This window comes from Herpailurus yagouaroundi, unplaced genomic scaffold (assembly GCF_014898765.1).
Source record: "Herpailurus yagouaroundi ecotype Mexico unplaced genomic scaffold, PumYag 166, whole genome shotgun sequence".
Lineage (NCBI taxonomy): Eukaryota > Metazoa > Chordata > Mammalia > Carnivora > Felidae > Herpailurus > Herpailurus yagouaroundi.
Window position 1 is genome coordinate 4,451,764 of NW_024412407.1, and position 19,942 is coordinate 4,471,705.

At 43.2% G+C, this 19,942-nt stretch overlaps 1 protein-coding gene across 4 annotated transcripts in view; it reads right to left on the reverse strand.

The window, feature by feature from the left end:
• Window positions 1-9,854, reverse strand: part of DIP2B (disco interacting protein 2 homolog B) — a 233,388-nt gene extending 223,534 nt beyond the window's left edge. For 3 of the 4 annotated variants that reach the window (XM_040488144.1, XM_040488143.1, XM_040488141.1), the window contains exon 1: window positions 9,622-9,854. In XM_040488144.1, the coding sequence (XP_040344078.1) occupies window positions 9,622-9,721 (100 nt within the window). In that variant the 5' untranslated portion in view covers window positions 9,722-9,854. The remainder of the gene's footprint in view (window positions 1-9,621) is intronic. The other variant, XM_040488142.1, reaches the window with a different exon arrangement.
• Window positions 9,855-19,942: the final 10,088 nt, after the last annotated feature.

The window sequence follows — 19,942 nt, forward strand, 5'->3', positions numbered from 1 at the left end:
GAGTTTGGAGCCAAGCAGACTTGGGTTCCCATCCCAGCACACTGTACTCCCAGGCTTCACGTTCTTTAACAAGTCTCTACAAAACGGAAATCACACACCTATCTTCAGCAGTTTTAGATTAGAAGCACATTTCTAAGACCTGCCTGAGATCACACAATAAATGGCAAACACAAGACCTAACCCAATTCTAAATGACCATTAAGTCCACTGTTTGGTTTTAAAAAAAAAATTTTTTTTAACGTTTATTTATTTTTGAGACAGAGAGAGATAGAGCATGAACGGGGGAGGGTCAGAGAGAGGGGGACACAGAACCTGAAACAGGCTCCAGGCTCTGAGCTGTCAGCACAGAGCCCAACGCGGGGCTCGAACCCACGGACCGTGAGATCATGACCTGAGCCGAAGCCGACCGCTTAACCGACTGAGCCACCCAGGCGCCCCTGTTTGGTTTTTTAAAATGTTTATTTATTTTTGAGAGTGAGAGAGACTGAGCATGAGCAGGGGAGGGGCAGAGAGAGAGGGAGACAGAATCCAACGCAGGCTCCAGGCTCTGAGCTGTCAGCACAGAGCCCAACATGGAGCTCGAACTCACAAACTGTGAGATCATGACCTAGCCGAAGTCGGACACTCAATCGACTGAGCCACCCAGATGCCCCGTTAAATCCACTGTTCTGATCTCTTTGCCATTTGTTTCAGAATGATACTGTCACTGGTAGTGAGAAAGGGAAAGATCAGGTTATGGGACCAGGTCTGGTACACACTGTATTCCTCTCCATTTCAGGTGCTTTTTAAAAGCTAGCTCAGTTCTCTCATTATGGTAAGAAGAGCTATTTATTCAGCAGCTACTTACCGGCCAGCTAGGGTATATAAAGAACTAAGCACAGGGCCCGTTACATAATAAGCACTCGATAATTGATGGCTACTTACACAGAGATCTTAACTTCTTAAGAGAGCTTAAGAAAAGCTGGCTTCTTATAAGAAATTGAGTGGAAAAGAAGTAAACCAGGCATAAAAGGGGGAAGAACATGCCAGAGTGGGCATTTCTCAGAGAAAGTGAACGTGTACAAAGGCATGGAAATGAAAAAACCCAGTGCATTCAGGGTAGCCTAAGTAGCTAGGCATGCATGGCTAGAGAGGGAAGAAAATCACGAAAGGCACAGGAAATGAGGCTACAAAGGCAAGCAGATCTTGGTACACAAAGGATGCTTGGATTTTATCCCGTGGGTGGGTCATGGGTCAAACCAATGAAAAATCTTAAACAGGGACAAGGACATGATTAGATCGGTGTTTCAGAATGATCATTCCATCACAGAATAGAGAAAGACGGACTGGAGGGAGAAGGGTCTGGAGGCAGGTGGATGACTTACGAGACTACTATAACAATCTCAGCAAGAGGTGATAAGAGACCGAACAAAGACCAAAACGAGGTCAATGGAGGGGAGGAACAAGAACTGACAGGATTTAGTGATCCATTAGAAGTTAAGGATGACCCTCAAATTTTTGACCCAAGTAAACGGACATTCTGAAGCAGGGTTTTGTGAAGTAGGCTGAAATAAGGAGAACAGTTGCGGACTCACTAAGTTACAGCTGTCTGGGGGAACCAGTGGGATGTTGGAGCAGAGTGCTTGAAGTCAGGCCTAGAGATACAGACCAGAGAGCCATCTCACAGCCAAGAGAGCTAAAGGCCTGGGCATGGATGAGATTACTCAGCAAGTTTATGTGAAGTGAGATGAAGGCTAATGACTGATAGCAGGAACACCCATATCAGACGGATAAGAGAAACAGAAGCTCAAGAGACAGCATAAGAAGGAACAGTTAGGGAGCCGGAAGGAAATGATGCCGTAAAAGGTAAGGAAGGAGAGAGTTTTATAAAAATAACTGTTCGCTATATTGAATGCTGCAGGGAAAGATACTGTGTCCAGTGGGTACTTTTCAGTCTGAAATTAGAAGTCATCGGTGCCCTTGGAGACTGTTGTTTCAGAGGCTTGATAAGCAGAAGCAATGGATGAAGGAACGAGCAAAGGAAACAAAGAAAGGAGAGGAAATGTAAGCCACACCTTCTAGGAGCTATGAGAGGGAGAGAATGCATGCACATAAGAGTAAACAGTTCCAATACACGATTGTGGGAAGCTGCTTTTTTTAAACTGGGAGAAATTTCAGCATATTTATAGGCTGAAGGGAAGGAACTGAGAACCAAGTGTTAAGTGAGAGGCTGAAGATGAGAGAGAGACAAAGACAAAAAAGGCTATGAATGAAGACTATGAATGAACAGATCAATCAATGGAGTAAGATGCCAAGATCACAGAGTAGCGATGGGACTGAGAATACAGTCAGAGGGATACACCGTAGAACAGGAAAGGGGATATTTCTTCCTCTTCCTCTGAGAAAAGAAGGAAAGGGGATAAGGGTGGGAACTGATATAGATAAGTCTTTGAGTATTGAGGAGGGAAGTGGAGGGAGTTTGGCTTTCCTCACAAGCTAATAAGAATGGTTCTTTTTTTTTTTTTTTTTTTAAGTTTATTTATTCATTTTGAGAGTGGGGAGGGGCAGAGAGAGAGGGAGAGAGAATCCCAAGCATGCTCTGGAGCCTGCCCTGGGCTCAACCTCATGAACCACAAGATCATGACCTGAGCTGAAATCAAGAGTCAGATGCTTAACTGACCGGGCCACCCAGATGCCCCAATAAGAACAGTTCTTGGGGCGCCTGGGTGGCGCAGTCGGTTGAGCGTCCGACTTCAGCCAGGTCACGATCTCGCGGTCCGTGAGTTCGAGCCCCGCGTCAGGCTCTGGGCTGATGACTCAGAGCCTGGAGCCTGTTTCCGATTCTGTGTCTCCCTCTCTCTCTGCCCCTCCCCCGTTCATGCTCTGTCTCTCTCTGTCCCAAAAATAAATAAATGTTGAAAAAAAAAATTAAAAAAAAAAGAACAGTTCTTAACTCCGCTTCATAGCCCTCTTTAAGATACTGATGAAAACTATAAACTCTGTTCCCCAAAAAGATACGCATAAGGACTCATGTTCAAAATTCTACACATGATTTCAGCATTTCCAGGTCCACTGAAGCCAACTCATGAATCCAAAGAGATTGGCAATGGAATTCCAAAGAAATGGCCTTCAGAAGTGATCTTGTTCATGGACAAGCATCCACACGGGAAAGCAAACTGCTCATTATAAACACAAATATATGGGGTGCCTGTATGGCTCAGTTGGTTAAGCATGTGACTTTTGGCTCAGGTCATGATCTTGCAGCTCATGAGTTCAAGCCCTGCGTTGAGCTCTGTGCTGACAGCTCAGAGCCTGGAGCCTGCTTTCAGATTCTGTGTCTCCCGCCTCTCTCTCTTCCCCTCCCCCACTCTGTGTGTGTGTGTGTGTGTGTGTGTGTGTGTGTGTCTCAAAAATAAAGAAACATTAAACATTTTTTTAAAAAACACAAAAACATGAAAAACTCTCACTTACGCCTCTAGGCTATGATCAATCACGAAAAGAGAGGGCGCTACTTGATGTATACAATAGCACTACATTAGACTCTAGGAATAGGGGATATAGGAGACCATCCTTGCTTTTAGCAAACTTAGAATTTAAAGAAATGAGAGGCAAAAGCCTTGGATTTAGCAATGACTTTAGATAAAAGCAGTATCTTTAAAAAACAAAGGATCAATCTAGAGCTGAAAGGAGACAAAAATCAGACTCTAAAGATAGATGACCAGACAAGGTTGGTGGTAAGCACAACTCAAAAAAAAAGAGGACCAAGAAAACTTTTGAAGGAGGAACTGAAAGATTTTGTTCACTAGACAAACGGAGGACTAAGAAAAGGAAGAGACAAAAACTATTTGAGGGCTCTGAGACCCACATGTGCCTTTTCATAGCTGTTAGATGCTTGAGTCTCAGCAACCACGCTTAAATTTCAAAGCCATTTGCCAGAACCTACAGGCTTGGAAATGTACACACGCCAGATGTCTGTATGAAACAAACCAGCTACTCTTTTTTGCCCCAGTCAACTGTCTGCAGTGACCCAACATGTGTTGAACTAAGGGTAGAGGGTGCCGACAGGAGCAACTGATGGTGGAGTGAGGTCTTACTTTAAAAAAATACGTGTACAAATTGATTCCAGTCATCACTTCCTACAGAACCATATTCTGCTAAGTAACACAAGATATTAAAAACAGCCACTCACTATGCATCCATTCACTATCAGAAACAATAAAGATTACACATACCAAGTGACCACTGAATGCCACACACTATAGTCAGCTCATTTTAAACCTTACAACTCCAATGAGATTGTCATTCCTTTAAGAACTGGAAACACTAAAATGAGGGAGGGGACAAAGTCTGTCCAAGGTCACAGAGCTAGTAAGTGAAGGCCAGGAATTGGACCCAGGCCCAACAGATGCCAAAATCTGTGCTTCTCAAATGATTACGCAACCCTGCCTCAGACCAAAGTCAAACCCCCAAGACAGGGACTTTATGTCTCACTTCAAATCAAATTGAAGTGAGCCAAAATTTACAAGAAACAGTACAAGAAAGAAATAGTTGGGAAGCTGTTTAAAGAAGTTTAAGATATGAATTACCTCTGGAGGAGCTTACAGTGGGGTGAAATGAAAAACAATCGAAATATATTAGAAAATATATTGGGCAAGCAAGCAGGAAGGAGCTCTTCAAAGAGCATTCCTGAGAGAGGACCATGGAGAAGGGTACTAATCATGATACAAATATAGTGTCAGGGCCCATTCTAGCTGACCATCCGAACTTTCACCCCTGAGGTGCTAATCCTTACACAGGTGCTAAGCAGCCACCAGGGGTTGGGCTGAAAGTGAAGGGTTGACGATTTCTCTCATTCAAAACTCCAGCCCGATGCTATGGGGCTGTCAAACAAGAATAATTTTTCAAAAAACACATCAGAACGAGGGTGTCCAAACAAGCACTCTCCTTTACAGTAGGTGACTCATCTACCAACCAATTTGTCACTTGTCTTCTGGAACTGCCCTCAAAACCAGTTTACGTCATTCTACGTTTTTGACAGTCACAACTCAAGTCAGTTTACAATCACTCTGATTTTTTCGATCACACCTAGTTTGGACTCCAAAAGAATAGGGCCGCCTGGGTGTCTCAGCTAAGCACCTGACTTTGGCTCAGGTCATGATCTCGTGGTTCGTGGGTTCGAGCCCCATGTCAGGCTCTTTGCTGACAGCTCTGAGCCTGGAGCCTGCTTCAGATTTTGTGTCTCCCTCTCTCTCTGCTCCTCCCCCACTTGCATGTGCGCGCGCGCTCTCTCTCTCTCTCTCTGAAATAAACGTTTAAAAAAAAAAAAAGATCCAAAATGGACTCCAAAAGAACATCACCAGTTTTTCTCTACTTGATTCCAAGTAACCTATAAAATGAAGCTCCACCCTCAAAGAAAATGTGTCACCGTGAGGATTTTCAAAGGAATGTGCCACAGGCTCTGACTGCAATTCCTAAAGATGAGTTCCAGCGTAAACGAATGTAGCCCACCAAAAACATACACATGCAAGTTTTGGGGAAACCACTTAGCTAATGCCCAGTTTGTGTTATTTAAAAATCCACACCCCTGTTTTCCTTAATACTCCGAGCATTAGGTAGGACAACTGCTTAGATGTAATTTTCTGATAAACGGACATCCTATGAATTCGCAACTGTGCTACGTATTTTGGGGAAAGTGGACCACTTTCCCAATTGTAGATAAAGCAGGAGGGACTCCCCAGTTTCTTGGTCCCTTGATTTTACTTGCCCACTTGTGAAATATGATCTCTAGCCAGCATCGTCCCCTTTCCCTCTTCCACTCCCCCACTGCTTCCCCACTCCTAAAGAGGATTCCCTTCAACTCCTAGCAAGGGGCCCTCTCTTATCCCTCCACCTTCAAGGTGGGCCCTATACCATGCTTTAAGGACTCCAGAGATAAGTGATGGAATAGGAGAAGGGAGGATGTGACTGAATTTGTTGTGTTTGTGCTCAGAGAAGTGTTCAAGTCACAAAAGGCAGGAGTCCTTCCTGTGTTATTTTGTCTTGAATACTTTCCCAACTGTCATCTTTGGACGCTGAAAGACTTCAGCTCCTTCTGACATGCCACAGAAGTATGGGATTTATGTCCCTCTTCCCTGCATACTTACGACTGAACTGCATGGGCAAGATCACACCCGTCTCGACACACAATCCCATCTTATATTTATAGTTCTCTGCTGTTTCTTTTTCACAACGACAAAGCAGATAGCTTCCTCTTTTCTTAGAAGGCAGCCTCTGTACAAAACTCTATCGTGGTCTCATATACTGTTTGGTTGGTATTTAAGTGACATCCCTACCAGATTCAGGGCTCTTTAAAAGCTGACACAGAGCCCTGCTCACCTCTGTATCCGTAGCACATGGTAGGCACAAAACAAATGTCTGTTGAAGCAAATAAGTGAATGACAGACTAGGAAGAGATTTCAGAAAGAGAATCAAGGGACTACTTAGAACTGTGGCACACAACTGTTACATAGCATTTCCTTAGAGTAAAAATGAGAGGTAACAGCGTGTGCCCTAACAGTAAAGATATTTAAATCATCCGATGGTAACAGATGCCATAATTACATGGCAGCTTAGGATAATGGCGCTTATTACGTGAGCAACTTTAGCCAAAACACTTAACCTCTTAACCTTTCGAAGTTTTCCCTTCTGTGAAAACAGAAAAGAAAGAAGGAAGGAAAAGAAAAGGTAAGAGAGGTGGTAATAACATCTATCTATTCTACCTAATCACCCACCAAGTTGCAGCAAAGCCCAGATGACATAATGCACAGGATCATTATACAGTGTATTTTGTATGACAGGTTTCAACAAATAAATCTCATCATTAGTGTTACTTTAGATGCATACACTCGAGTAAAACATGTGAATAAAGTTCAGACAACAGAGTTCATTGTCAAACATGTAATAGATATGGCAGGAACAAGAATATATGTGGATCATGAAGAAAATACCCAGCATGGGAATACCTGTAGAAACTTCCTACCTATTCAATTCATCTCCAGAGAAGCTCATGATTATTTGTAACTTCAACTTTAAGTGATTCTCGAGGAGCTTTCTCTACTAAGTCCACGGTGACCTGCCTGAAGCACCAGACACAGCCCTGGGCTCTGCAACGCGCTCTGCGGCAAACAGCCCACAGAGGCACAAACCTGCATTTCGGCCCAGAGTTGGCGGAGCTATGACCAAAGCCTGCAGCCGAAAATACAGACAAGCACAAAGAAATTTCTTTCACAGTATACGGCTCAGGCTATCACTATAATTAGGACCCACTATGGCCCGAACGTTTAAAAAAAAGAATAAAATCACGGAATAAGTTCCCCCAAACCAGCAACACATGACAAACACACAGTTAAAAGCACATTTTTTTCAAAAGGAAAAAGGAAAAAAAAAAAAAAAACTTTTGTCAGAGCAGCAGCTGTAGAGAAAATGTACAATAAACAAACAGGCAGGATTCATTCAAAATATACTACAGACATCACAAATACATCCCGTGCTATAGATCTGGGGGATAGTGGGTTGTTTTCACTTCACTTGAAGCCCTAAAAATGTCTACCTATTTCTCTAGTCAAGCGTCCTCTGTACTGTATTTTTAAGCAAGAGAAAAAGACAGATGGCCAAGATGCTGATACTGCAGGCCCAAGATTTTTCAACTGTATTTTTCCCAGTTGTCCATTGCTAAAAGAGATACAGGACAACGTAGTACAAATCTACACGAAACTAACTCAAACTAAGTATATGTCAACCAAAGCAATCCCGCATCAGAAAGTAAACCAGGAACTTGTCCTGACATTCAGTTTATAGGAGTCTGACACCTTTCTAAACCAGAGAAAGGTGAGCTAATCAGTGTTAGTCCTAGAAACAGTTCCTCGGAATCATTTCTAGAAACATTCAGAGAAGTAAACAATAATCAGCTGGAAGCCGATATACCAAGAATAAGGAGCTTCCAGGATTTCCCTCTGTGTAAAAGCAATCAACTCCTATTTTTAATCTCATTCTGACACAAACAACCAGCCAAAGCGCTCCCTTTTCTGGCTAATCAAATATAACTGATCTGTTACTATGAAGTTAACTGTTTTAAAAGTCAGATTTGAATGGAAATCATTACAGATTTAATGACAATATTTTAGTATAGGAGAAGAATGAGGTTATCTTGAGAGGCAGAACCGATGGTAAGGCTCTAAATACGTCACAGAAACCAACTCATCCACCACCAGATTCTGAGGATGGGCAAAAAACACCTTCCTATCTGATTAATTGAAAAATAATATGTTGGCAATTAAGTGCAAATGAAAACAGCACCTCCCTATATATTGGGAAAACCTAACAGGGTTATTAAAAATTAATTATTTCCTTGTATGCCCAACAGGATTTGCAACGTTCATAATCCACTTCTGGGTTTTCATTGTAAAGGATTGGAGGGGGGGAGGGGGCTGGGGGAGAGAATGTCTTGATAAGTAAACAAAAAGTCCGAACTCTCCTGGGAACTTGTCACATTCTTCTCTTCCAAATCCACAGTATTTAATCCACTTGAAAAACGCCAGCAAAGAGGGCCTTTGGCAAGGAACTCAGTAAGAATATGCAACTCTGAGAACACCACCACAGTACTGACATCAAGCTTGTAGAAAATGCTGCTTTTGTCTCAGAGTCAGCCCCTGATAAAAACAGGAACTTTATGGAGAACTGATCACAACTGCACAAGAAGCCTGATCACATGCCCACAACAGAGCAACGTTTCTCTCATTGTTGTCCAAGGGACTTCTCTAATAACAGTGGCTCGATTTACTCCATTCTTTTAATTCTCAAAATAAATCCAACCCTCCTTGCACCGACCCATTGTCAGAAGAAAGAGGGTGCCGGCCAGGATTTGCATGTAAGCGGTAGTCACCCTCCTTCTCTCTTCAAAGACTCCAAAAGGTGATCAGATGCGGAAAATTCACCCCGAATACAGGCACCAGGAAAAAAAACCCTTATGACAAAGGTGGTGTGAAAACAGCACAGTGGGTCTCTCTCTGGGTTAATGCCACTGCTTCCAACCTCCCTAGGACCCTCAGTGGCCCACCCTGCTCCTAGCTCACTCCTGTCACTGGGGAGGCATCTCGCATTGTTAAAGAAGGAGGAAGAAGAAATGCTGCGGATTTCCCATGTATCTTTCTCTTTTTCTGGAAGGGGGAGGGGAGCTGAAACAGGCATGGGGCCCTCCCCTCGAAAAGGGTAGAGGACAGGCGAAAGCTGTCAGCCACCCTGCTCTCAGCCTCAGCCTCACCCCCACCCCCACCATGCCCAGACGCCCGGGCAGAAGCGGGAGGGCGCAGCTTTGTCTCGGGTTTTGAGGGGCAGGGAGTGCAGAAACAGCCCGGGCCCGGGGAGGACTTCTCCCCGAAGCCCCTGCTTAACCCCTACCCAGAGAACACAATGAACGCCTCAGGAAACCCACTTCATGGGGTGCGAGAGCAGGGAAGACGACCCTTCGGAGCACGGGCCAGATTTCCGGCACCCTCCTCCCATCTCGCCCGCACGGCCAGCAGGGCGCGCGGCGGGGACCTGCTCTCCCTGTCGCCGCGATCCGCAACGGCGCCCGGGCGCTCGCTCCCCCCGCCCGGCTCCTACCCTCCGAGAGCTCCAGCTCCAGCTCCGCCAGTTGCGCCCGCACTTCGGGCGGCAGCGCCGCCACCGCGGCCGGCGCGGGCTCCAGGCCTCGCTCCGCCATCCGGGCTCCGCCAGCCACACTCCGGAAGACAAGAGAGGGGGCCGAAGGAGGGACGGACTGACGCGGGCCCACACCCGGGCTACAGGATCCGGCTCCGGCCGCCGAGCTCCGCCGCTGCCGCCGCCGCCGCCGCCGCCATGAGCAAAAGTCACGTGAGCGCGGTGGCCCCGCCCCCGGGCCGAGGACGCACCGCCTCCGCAGCCAGGCTTCGCTGAGGACTCGCGGGCTTACGGCGCCCTCTACTGGGAATCTCCTAAAACGACGAGTCCAAGCCCGCCACCCGGAGCTCTCCTAGGCGAAAGGAGCTCGAGGTGTTGATGTCAGCGTGGACGCGCATAGCGTTTACCTTTTACGAGCTCATAAGCAAGTTTTCAGAGGACCCAAGCCTCACCTTTTCCACTTCTCTTAGTAGTGTATGCCTTTGTCTTGTCCTCTCCTCCATTTCCCCCTGATTGACATCTACCAATTTTTGAGGACCAGAACTCAGGCCACTTTTTTTGTTTTGACCGATAAATGATTTTTATTATTATTATTATTTTTTTTTTTTTGTAATTGTATCACCGGCCTTTTCTTTTACTGGGACTTCCCAGTCCCACTTCCCGGGAGCTCTCTGTTTCTATTTCAGTTCTAGCATTTAAGGCAATGGATGGAGAATCTCCTTCCTTCTACCTAGAAATTCTAACTACTTGTCAGTGGGGAACTTAATCTTATCTTCTTATACTCTTCAATGTTTGACTTCATAGATATTCCAAAAATATTAATATTTAATTCAATGTAAGGAGGACCCAAACATTTGTGTATTTTTACCAGGAAATACTGGAGCAGATTAAATAGTCATTCATTCATGTTCTATCATAGTATTATACATATATTTTTTATGCCAAAGTTCCCCTTCACAATTTGAGAGATTTCAGCCCCTTTTGTACTGATCCAGAATTGGTCTTTTGAGAGAAAAGGCCACAACATCTATTCAGTAGGAGTTTCTAGACAGTATTGTACCATTTGTGGGCTGAAAGGAAAATTATTTTTTAGTTGAGAAAAGAATTTAAGCTTGAAAAAAGAAATCTGACATCATGGTTGATTGAGGAGTAGATGGAAATTTCCTTTTAACTGCAACAATGTAAGGAGAATCTTAGGAATATATATGTGTGTGTCCTCTGGTTTAGGTAGGACTGTTGAGAATTTTTTTAGGTCTACAAATTGGTTGACATTCCTCCCATCAAAAAGTGAGGTCCAGGTTCGCTCCCCTGAATCTGAAAGGGCTTCTGACAGCTTTGACCAATAGAATATGGCACAAGTGATACTATGTAAATTCTGAAGTTAAGTTCTAGAAGGCCACGCAGCTTCCCCTGGTTCTCTTGGAATTCTCCCTCTCCAGAGAACCCCTCTGAAGATCCTCCCTCCCAGGATGCTCTGAGAACTCAGTAGCCATGCAGGCAGCTGTCCACATGGAAAACCACATGAGGTGCTCTGCCCAACCTCCCCAGCTCAGCCCAGCCTTATCATCGTCCTAGCCCAACATGAAGAAGCCTGCAGGTGACTCCAGCCCCTAGACATTTGAGTCTTCCCAGCTGAGGTCCCAAACAATGTGGAGCAAAGACAGCTCATGCCTGTCACGCCCTGTCCAAATTTCCTGTGAACATAATAAAATGGTTATCCTATTATGCCTCTAAGCTCGGGGTGGTTTGTTATACAATAGACCACCACAAGAAAGATCTTAGCAGGTGTTCTTGTTTACCCTCCCAATAGCCCTTACCCCCTCTTTCCTTGTCACTAGACCACACCAACCCTATTGAGGCTGAATATGCTACACACACACTTTTCTGCCCTCCTTGGCGTGTGTGTGATCCCCTGGGGGAACTAGTGGAGGGGGAACATCTGTGGATGATCTCCCTTCTTGATGAGACAGATACATGCACAAGGAGAAAATGCCCCTTCACTTCCTTCCTGTCTTTGGGTGTTGTCCACTATAGGGTGCCAGCAGTCATCCTGCAACCATAGGAGGAAAGCTAAGAGGAGCACAGAGACATCACCTAGAACTTGACAGAATTGGTCTGCTAAAATAACGAATTCTGGAACCGCCTATATTAGGCTTCTCCTTACATGAGAAAATAGGTTTAAGCCTGTTTTAGTTTCATAGTCTGCTGTTTACAGCCAAAAGCTTCCCATGTGATGCTCAATTTACTACCTAAAAATGGAGTATTATGGGACGCCTGGGTGGTTCAGTAGGTTAAGCATCTGACTCTTGGTTTCTGTGCAGATTGTGATCACAGGGTGGTGAGATCAAGCCCCTCATCAGGCTCCATGCTGGGTGTGGAGTCTGCTTACGTTTCTCTTTCTCCCTTGCTCCCCCACCGCCCCACTCACACTCACTCTGTCTCTCTCCAAAATAAAATAAAATAAAAATAAAAATAAAACAAAAAATGGAGTATTACAAGTGAGCAAAATGTGAAATGATTGAGTGCGGTTGCAAAACATCCAGTAAACTATTATGCCACCACATGTAGATTGGGGCTGTTTTGCAGCGGAAATAACTGGAAAATTCAAGATTTGGGGAGTAAGTTGGTGTGGCTTTCAGTAAATTCATACAAAAGAAAAATCGTCTGAAGACGTCCCAGTGGAGGACAGGTGGGTAAGTTTGTCTTTGCTAAGAAGATTTTCTGGCTGCGACCGAAATTGACATGGATGACAGGGTGGAGCTTTGCTGGCTTGGGGAAGCCAAGATCTCTCAAGTTAAGGCTAGGATAAACAGAAGAAAGAACATGGGAGATTTAACAGGTGACAAAACTGAAAAGATTGTGGCTGCTGATGTCTGAAGAACCTCAAGACCTTTCATTAAACAGTCTTTGTCAGATGGAGGTAAATTTAGTAATGAGTACAATAAGCTTAGCAGGAAAGATTACATTAAAGATGGGATTCCTGGGGCTGCAGGGTGGCTCAGTTGGTTAAGCATCCAACTCTTGATTTGGGCTCAGGTCATGATCTGATGGGTTGTGGGATCCATCCCACGTAGGGCTCTGTGCTGACAGTGCTTAGCCTGCTTGGGAATCTCTCTCCCCCTCTCTCTCTGTATCTCTCTCTCTCTGTATCTCTCTCTCAGTCTCTCAAAATAAATAAACAGGGGTGCCTGCGTGGCTCAGTCGGCTGAGTGATTTTGGCTCAGGTCATGATCTCACAGTTCATGAGTTCGAGCCCCACATCTGCTGTCACAGAGCCTGCTTCGGATCCTCTGTCCCCCTCTCTCACTACCCCTCCCCTGCTCAAGCTTTTCCTCTCTCAAAAATAAATACATGTTTAAATAAATAAACTAAAATAAATTTTTTTAAAGGTGATATTCCTCCCTCTGAGGTCATTAATTTCAAATTGTCTCAAGGTCCTTTAAAGTAAAGGAGAAGAGGATATTTGCTGAGTATAGAGACAAGAGCTATGGGGCTGAAATTCTCAGGTTTATAGAACAATCAGTGCTGTCCAATAGACACACAATGTGAGCCACATGTATAATGTTAAATTTTACTACATTAAAAAGTAAAAAGAAACAGCATATCTCAATCCAGACTAGCTACATTTCAAGTGTTCTATGGCTAGTGGCTACCTGGTTGGACAGGGCAGGTCTAGATATTTACCTGCTTTATTAGCACATGGAATTGACTAGATTAAACAGTCCAGAACCCCACTAAGTTTTTGTACCATACGTATTGCCAAAGATATTCCAAACTTGGCTTTAGCTGCCACTAATTATTCAACACTATAAGCAATCTCGAAACTTCCATCTCCTGCCAACAGAAAAATGGCTGCCAGAGTTCTGCCCCTAAGGACATATACCCAATGCCCATATTAGGTATGCCCATGAAGGACAGTGGATAACTAAGACACTTGCAGAGATCAGAACCAGAGGCTGCCAGACTAGCTAACACATTCACTCCATTTACCAGGGCTGGGCATCCTCACTAGTCCTGTCAGGCAACATGGTAGGCTGTTTGCAATCTACCCCCTGTTTTTAAAAAAAATTTTTTTTTTAATTTATTTTTGACAGAGAGAGAGAGACAGAGCATGAGCAGGGGAGGGGCAGAGAGAGACGGAAACACAGAATCTGAAGCAGGCTCCGGGCTCTGAGCTGTCAGCACAGAGCCTGACGCAGGGCTCGAACTGGTGAACTGCAAGATCATGACCTGAGCCGGTCAGCCGCTTAACTGACTGAGCCACTCAGGCGCCCTTTTACCCCTCACTGTACTCGCTATCCTTAGGTAAATCCCTCCTATTCATTGGGTTTAATCATATGACTTTGCTTTGGCTAATGGGACAATTATAAGCATGACCCAGAGACTTGGCAAGTGCTTGTGCATTTGTCTTTCTGCTTTTGAGACCATTGCCTTGTGAATGAGCAGGAACTAAACTACTAGATGAGGAGAGACATGGCCCAACTACCCCCACTGCTCTAGCTAGGTAAAAAACCCACCCTGCCCAGGTATAAGAGTGAGGCCATAGACTGCCAGTTGATCACAGATCCCAGCTCAGATGGCCAATGCATGTGCACAAAAAATGGTTGCCATTTTAGGCTGCTAAGTTTTGTTCGTTTGTTACACAGCAAAAACTAATAAAAACAGGTATGATATGTACTCAGGGACAGTGTCTGCTAAATATTCCCCTTTCTGAATGGGAATATCATTGTACTTACAATCCGTTGTCTGGCATTGTCTTACGCAGTAGTTCTCAAACTTTAACATACATCAGAACCACATGGAAAGCTTATAAAACACAAATTGTGACTTCCAACCTAAGTCTCTGGGTCATGATTCCATAGGTTTGGGATATGGCCCAACGATTTACATCCTTAACAAGTCCCACGATGACACTGCTACTGCTGATGGGAGGACCATGTTTGCTAGACCATTGGTCTATGGCATGTGTTGGAAACACTTAACTTACAACTCCAGGTTGCTGGTCCATGAGGCATCATCCCCAGATATGAAGGAGAAAATTGCGTGGTCCCAGAGGTCTGGACTTGGAGCTGGAGGAAGTAGCGGTGGGGTTGTCTCCCGTTGAGGGACGAAATGAAATTTCGTGTGAGCAAATTATACACATTTTTGGTCTAATGTGTCATTCAAAAACACAGTTTTCTGACTGATTTTCTGCCTGGATGATATATCCATGGACGTAAGTGGGGTGTTCATATCCCCTGCTATTACTGTATTACCATCAATTTCTCTACGTCCATTAATATTTGCTCTATGTATTTAGGTGCTTCAATGTTGGGTGCATAGATATTTACAATTGTTATAGCCTCTTGTTGGATTGAATCGTACACATTCATAATTATGTGTAAATGGAATAAAAGTTTGCCACAAATGAGTGGGCTGCAACAGAGGCTGGGAGCTGTCTACCCAAAGTTCATTTCCCCTCCTTTCTACTTTGTCCGGAGAGCCCAGCTACCATCACAGAGGCTGAAATTGCCAGATACTCAGCCTTCCTTGCTGCTAGGTTATTATATTACCCTATCCTGGTCAAGGGGCCCAGATGGAAGTCAGCTAGGGGTCAGGGAACAGAATTCTGGGAAACATATTACACCCTGATAAACAGAGAACATCTGAGGAGAATCCTGAGAACCTGCCAGGTCTTTCCCAAGCAGGCATTCAGGAAGAGTGGCTAGAGTGGGTGTGTCACATCTCACACAAATCAGCTCACTAGCTCAGGGCTCAAGTGAATTACAGGAATAACATTTGAAAAATGGTAAGCAGGTACAAACGATCAAATGTGGTGAGTGACAGCATGCGGTCATTTCAGGGAAGTTCGGAGTCCAGGACTTTTCCTGGTTCTTGGATAATTATACCCTCAGAAGAGAGTGGCAGTGATAAGGCTGGCAAACAAAAGGTCGGAACAGAGGGACAGCCACCAAGTCCTGAAGATGGTGGCAGAAAGCAGCAACCTGGAATGACTTGTGATCCACCTGTTGGGAACACCCAAAGGTGTCTGAGTCGGGTAAAGAACAGGAAAAGAATCCTGTCAGGGAGTCTCTCACCTGGAGGAAGAAGCAATACATTTTTTGCATTTAGGTTAATAGGCTCTCACTTGTACCCCTAAACTGAACACTGGGAAAATTTAGGTTACATAAAACCTACCTATAATTGAAACTATATAATAAAGTCCTATAGAAACTGGAAGATATTCCACAAAGGAACGAGTTCTGGGAGATGAACCAACATCTCATGATCAACTGGGAGATTTTTATGTTCTTTTTTTTTTAATGTTTATTTATTTTTGAGAGAGACAGAGACAGAATGTGAGTGGGTTAGGGGCAGAGAGAGAGGGAGACACAGAATCCAAAGCAGGCTCCAGGCCCTGAGCTGTCAGCACAGAGCCCGATGTGGGGCTCAAACTCACGAGCTGTGAGATCATGACCTGAGCCGAAGTCAGACACTCAACCGACTGAGCCACCCAGACACCCCGGAGATTTTTATGTTCTCAAGTCCGTATGAAACCACTGGAAAGACAGCAGAAACGTACAGTAAACTCTTTTCAACTAAGGAAGGTTTAGAAAAGTATCAGGAAGAAGGGTCTCTTCCTGTGTTGTGACATGTTACTGGCGCAGGCTGAGGTGTGCTTCAAAAGGAAAGGCATCTTTCCTCACTCTGATCTTAAGTGAAATCCTGGCAGGCAGAGAATAAAATAGAATAAACTAGTTGAGCCTTTTAAACTCTAATAGTCAATTACTTTGCATGACTCATCCCCATTATGCCATAGCTGTCGTAACCATAGTCATAGACCCAGAGTAAGGACTAGAATGCTGTCATAGATGAGACCAACCTGTTTAAATTTTTCTATTTCTAGTGCTATCCATCATGTAGTGTGTGTCTAACAAGGGGTAAAAACAACAACAACAACAACAACAACAACAAGTCTATTTGGATGAAGATACCCTGTAGGAAATGATATAAAGGCAAACAGTAACCTATACAAAATTATGTAGAAATGTATTAATTTAATTCCAGATAATTTAACTCCTCCTTTCTATAAGGTAGAGCTTAACTCCTCCCCACCTGAGTGTGGGCCATAGCTGGTGACTTGATTCCAAAGCGTAGAGTATGGGGGCATCTGGGTGGCTCATTTGGTTAAGCATCTGACTTCGGCTCAGGTCGTGATCTCGCAGTTCATGGGTTCAAGCCCTGCGTTGGGCTCTGTGCTGACAGCTTGGAGGCTGGAGCCTGCTTCGGATTCTGTGTCTCCCCCTCTCTCTCTCTGTGCCCCTCCTCCGCTTGCGCTCTCCATCTCTATCAAAAATAAGTAAATAAATATTAAAAAAAAAAAAAGAGTAGACTGTGGAAAGAAGAAACTTGACAAACACTACCTCAGCCAGGTTATCTACATCAGCATCATCAATAATAAGTCGTGTTGTTAGTATGAGCCCTTGATATGATGGGATAAAAATTACATTTCACTTTGGCGGTCTTTTTCCCCAAGACTCCTAACTCTAGCCTAATAATGAGAAAAACCCAAATCAACATTCTATGACATTCTATAGAGTGTCTGACCAATATTCCTCAACACTGTCAACGTTATCAAAAATAAAACACAACAAAAAAATCTGAGGAACTGTCACAGTCCAGAAGAGCATAAGAAGACATGACAATGACAAATAATGTAGCATTTGGATAGGATACTGGAACATAACAAGGACACTAGAGAAAAACTAATGAAATCTAACTAAACCGTGGAGTTTAATTAATAGTATGTACCAAAGCTGGTTCCTTAGTGGTAACATATATACCATAGTAATGTAAGATGTTATCGATTGTGGAAACCAGCCTAGGAGGACCTACGAACTCTGTACTATCCTTGCAATCTTCAGTAAATTTAAAACTCTTCTAAAAATGTGCACTTAAGGGGCGCCTGGGTGGCTCAGTCGGTTGAGCGTCCGACTTCAGCTCAGGTCACGATCTCGCAATCTCGCGGTCTGTGAGTTCGAGCCCCGCGTCGGGCTCTGGGCTGATGGCCCAGTGCCTGGAGCCTGCTTCCGATTCTGTGTCTCCCTCTCTCTCTGCTCCTCCCCCGTTCATGCTCTGTCTCTCTGTCTCAAAAATAAATAAACGTTAAAAAAAAAATTAAAAAAAAAATAAAAATGTTCACTTAAAATAAAGGACCAGCAGGAAAATTAGAAAATATTCCCAATATACAGTTAGGTATAAAGAGTAATATAACACGTGGCTACCTACTAATACTGCCTTAAGAAATATTAACATTTACCAAGTCTTGCTTTGTACAAGAAATACATGATGAAGAATTTGAGTCCTTGTGAACCCTTTCATCTCCTGCAAGATTTTATACTTTTGCTACATACGTATGTTGTAAATAATATAGCTCTACAAATGTATATTATCTTCTGTATGTTTATGAGCACGGTACCATACTGTACACATCTTTCTGTAGCTACATGTAGTTCTAGATGATTCATTTTAACTGCTGATTGATATGCTATTGTCAGAATATGTTATAATTTATTCTTATTGGACATTTATGATTTAGGAGTTTGTTTTGTTTTGTTTTTGTCTTTTTCATTCAAAGTTGCAAGAATATTCTTGTGTATATCTTTTTGAGTACATATTTGAGAATTTGTTATATATACCTTGGTCTTTGCATTTGATCACCTTGACCTATACTACCTATTGGAAAGTCAAATGGCTATCCAAAGTTGTAGCAGCTAATACTCCCATAGAAATGTATCAGAGTTCCTATTAAAACATTTTTTTTAATGTTTATTTATTTTTGAGAGAGAGAGAGACTGAGCATGAGTAGGGGAGGGGCAGAGAGAGAGGGAGACACAGAATCCGAGGCAGGCTCCAGGCTTCCAACTGTCAGTACAGAGCCTGATGCGAGGCTCGAACTCCAGAACTACGAGATCACGACCTGAGCTAAGTTGGACGTTTAACCGACTGAGCCATCCAGATGCCCCTGAGAGTTCCTATTTTTTAAATTTAGATTCCATATATGATTGAAGTCACATGGCATTTGTCTTTCTCAGTCTGCCTTATTTCGCTTAGCCTAATACCCTCTACATGCACGCATGTTGTTGCAAATGGTAAGATCTCATGCTTTTTTACGGTTGCATAATAGTCATTGTATAGATAGATAGATAGACGATAGATAGATGATAGATGTCACATATTCCTTATCCATTCATCTATTGATGGGCACTTGGGTTGCTTCCATTTCTTAGCTACTATGAATAACGAAGCAAGAAACATAGGGGTGCGTATATCTTTTTAAATTGATGTTTTCATTTTCCTTGGGTAAATAGCCACCAGTGGAATTACTGGCTCATATGGTATTTTTATTTTTTTCTCAGGAACTTCTGTACTGTTTTCCACAGTGGTTGCACCAGTTTGCATTCCCATCAACAGTGCACAAGGTTTCCTTTTCTCTATATGCCACCCCCCTCCACCCCCCGCAACTCTTACTTCTTGTCATTTTGATGCTAGCCATTCTGACTGGTGTGAGGTGACATCTCATTGTGGTTTTGATTTACATTTCTGATGATTAGTGATGTTAAGTATCTTCTCATGTATTAGTTGGCCGTCTGTATGTCTTTGAAAAACTGTCTATTCAGGTCCTCTGCCCATTTTTTAATTGGGTGGTTTGGCTTGGGGGCATTGAGTTTCATAAGTTCTTGATCTACTTAGGATATTAATCTCTTTTTCGGATATATCATTTACAAATATCTTCTTCCATTTACTAGATTGCCTTTTTGTTTTGTTAATGATTTTCTTTGTTGTGAAAAAGCTTTTTATTTTGGTGTAGTCCAAATAGCTTAATTTTGTTTTTGTTTCCCTTGCCATAAATATATTAGGGGCGATGTCCAAGAGATGACTGCCTATGTTTTCTTTTAGGAGTTTTATGGTTTTGGGTCTCACATTTAGATCTTTAATCCATTTGAGTTTGTTGTTATGGTTTTTAGTTTATTATTTTGTTTTTAGTTAAGCATTTTGAAATTTATAATTAAGTGCATATGAATTCTTGATGTGTCTTTTTGATGGACTCTTACAACAAATTATGCCACTTTTTTACTAGACTATTCCTTGTATTGTCATATAATATATACTTTATTTCTAATGTTCTTTTCACTTTCTTTTTGTCCTAATATTATTATACCAGCCCTTTTAAAATTAGGTATTTACTGTAATATATTTTTTCATTACTTTATTTTTCAACCTTTCTCCCTTTCTCCGTGTG